This window comes from Hippoglossus hippoglossus, chromosome 3 (genome assembly GCF_009819705.1).
Source record: "Hippoglossus hippoglossus isolate fHipHip1 chromosome 3, fHipHip1.pri, whole genome shotgun sequence".
Taxonomy (NCBI): Eukaryota; Metazoa; Chordata; class Actinopteri; order Pleuronectiformes; family Pleuronectidae; genus Hippoglossus; species Hippoglossus hippoglossus.
The window spans coordinates 1,526,329-1,528,743 of NC_047153.1; the positions used below are offsets into that span (position 1 = coordinate 1,526,329).

General features: G+C 45.8%; 2 protein-coding genes across 2 annotated transcripts in view; one reads left to right on the forward strand and one right to left on the reverse strand.

Annotated features, from left to right (window-relative positions):
* The window catches only part of agrp (agouti related neuropeptide), a 4,863-nt gene extending 4,753 nt beyond the window's left edge, over positions 1-110 (forward strand). The window contains exon 5 of the mRNA XM_034569892.1: positions 1-110. This exon is cut by the window's left edge and continues 191 nt beyond it. Within this exon, the coding sequence (XP_034425783.1) occupies position 1 (1 nt within the window). The 3' untranslated portion in view covers positions 2-110.
* A 283-nt stretch (positions 111-393) lies between these two features.
* LOC117752393 (chymotrypsin A-like) lies at positions 394-2,415 on the reverse strand. The gene is made up of 7 exons (XM_034569648.1): positions 2,348-2,415; positions 1,611-1,714; positions 1,402-1,481; positions 1,186-1,264; positions 916-1,096; positions 699-832; positions 394-619 (listed from the first exon to the last, which is right to left on the reverse strand). The coding sequence occupies exons 1-7, from the start codon at positions 2,397-2,399 to the stop codon at positions 458-460; spliced, it is 792 nt and encodes a 263-aa protein (XP_034425539.1). The 5' UTR covers positions 2,400-2,415; the 3' UTR covers positions 394-457.

The following is a 2,415-nucleotide window of genomic DNA, read 5'->3' on the forward strand; positions in this document are numbered from 1 at the left end:
ATGATGTCACGCTGTCAGATCCGTGCAAACTGAGAAACAACTGAGGAAACGTGTTGATGCTCTGTCCATTACATGTATGAAATGTGCTGTTTGTGTAATAAATGACATGTTGGACAAAGTCTGTCTCCAAATGTCAGTTCAATATTTTTTGTGTCAATCATTTTAAAATATCATGAGGACCACGAGGACGACATATGAACATGGTAACAAACTTGCTGCAAACATGCTTATAACATACAAACATGCCTACAAACATCCCAATTGATCAATGAAGACAGAGATGTGTATTGAACACTGGACAGAGCCATAGTAACTGGTTACGGTCGATGCTCAGCTCAACTAACATACTGACAGCTCTATATATAGAGCGACACAGAACACAGAGACAGATGGTTTCAGAGTTTCTGTATTTTATTGATGATCAGGTTGAAACAGAAAGTGGTCTGCTCTGACATGCTTAGTTGGCAGCGATGGTCTGGTCCATCCAGGCGCGGAGCTCGGTGACACGGGCGTAAACGCCGGGCATCGTGGGAGTGCAGGTTCCACTTCCCCAGGACACGATACCGACCAAAGTCCAGGCGCCGGCCTTCTGACAGACCAGAGGACCGCCAGAGTCGCCCTGGAAACACAACACGTCATTAAATGAATGTGAACAACATGTGAACAACATCTTCATTCTGCTCTGCGTCGACACCCACCATGCAGGAGGAGGCTCCGGAGGCTCCGGCGCAGATCATCAGGTCGCTGATCTTGTTGCCCCAGAAACGACGGCAGTCGTCGTTGGTCAGCAGAGGGAGGGCGGCCTGCTGCAGCAGGGCGGGGGTGTCAGGAGCTGCAACACACAAACACATCACGCTTCAAACATCACTGATCTTCACAACAATACGTTATGAGCTGTGGCACAGGAAGTCTCACCGTTGCTGCGGGTCAGGCCCCAGCCGCTGGTCACACACTTCATGCCTCCGGAGAAGTTGTCGCTGGTCTCGGCCGCGCACACGGGGGAAACACGCATGTTCATCTGGGCGGGGGAGGCCAGCTTGATCAGCAGGATGTCGTTGTTGATGGTGTAGCCGTTGTAGCGGGGGTGCTTGAACACCTGAGAGGAAATGAAAGTGTCCTGAGTTGCAAACCCACAGGAAGTCCCGCCCCTCCCACATGAGATGAAAAGTTGCCAGCGTCAGTTACCTTGCCAACCTTCATGACCTGGATGTCCTCAGCAGAGGAAGCACGGTTGTGTTCTCCGAGGATCACACGGTGGGACGTCCTGCTCAGACCAGGAGGGTGAAGGGAGCAGTTAGTGAGTTAGTTAAGTCCGGTTTATGAACTTTAAAGTTTAAAATGTCAGTCAAACTACATTATGATGTTTTAAACTTGTTGCCATGACAACATTTAGGCGATTACCTGACGTTGCAGTGAGCAGCGGTCACAACCCAGTTCTCACTGATCAGAGAGCCGCCGCAGAAGTGGAATCCGGTGTAGTCCTGAAACACACACCTTCAGTTACACAGCTGTGAGTGTGTGTGTGTGTGTGTGTGTGTGTGTGTGTGTGTGTGTGTGTGTGTGTGTGTGTGTGTGTGTGTGTGTGTGTGTGTGTGTGTGTGTGTGCATACCTGCAGGGACACCTGCCAGGGCCAGGAGTGAGGCAACGCCTCCTCACCGTTCACGATACGAGAGTAGCCAGTGATGACGGGGTTGATTGCGGGAGAGCCGCAACCTGGTGACATCATTATGACATCATCAACAACAAGAACAACATGAATGCGAAGGTGAAATCAGACAGAAACAAGATTCAAGAGAAAACATTCTATAACTTCACAGTTTCATTTGATTTGACGTCAAACTTTATTTTCTTCTTGTTCTAAAAGACTCTTTGATCAACTGGTTCAATAAAAGTTTAAATATCAAATAAACTGGTTTAAAGTTTGAAGTGAATCTTTCAGTGTTGATTAAGTGTTCAAGTTCTCCGGATGTTAAAGTTTGAGCTGCTACACAACTTTATCCATATTTTATATTTAACTTATTTAGATTATTTTATAGAAATCACTATTTCATCATTTCAATTCTTGATGTCTCTTTTTTTTTGATTGAAATGAGATAATAAGATATATTAGGACCTAACGTTAAAGGACCAGTATACTGGATTTAGTGCCATCTAGTGGTGAAGTTGTATATTACAGCCTGAATTAAATCTTGTATGTTGTCAGCTCAGAGGTTAATTATTTAAATAAATAATTCAATTATAAAATATTTAGTGAAAAATATAAAACATCCAACAACAGTGGATTGTGCCCCATGATGGTTGTCATAGTTAGCTGCTGAGAGTAAGACTCTGGTGTTAACGACTCACCGTAGGCAGCGCCGGCGAAGGCGAGGCAGGAGAGGATCCACAGGAAGGTCATGGTTCGATCGTGTTGA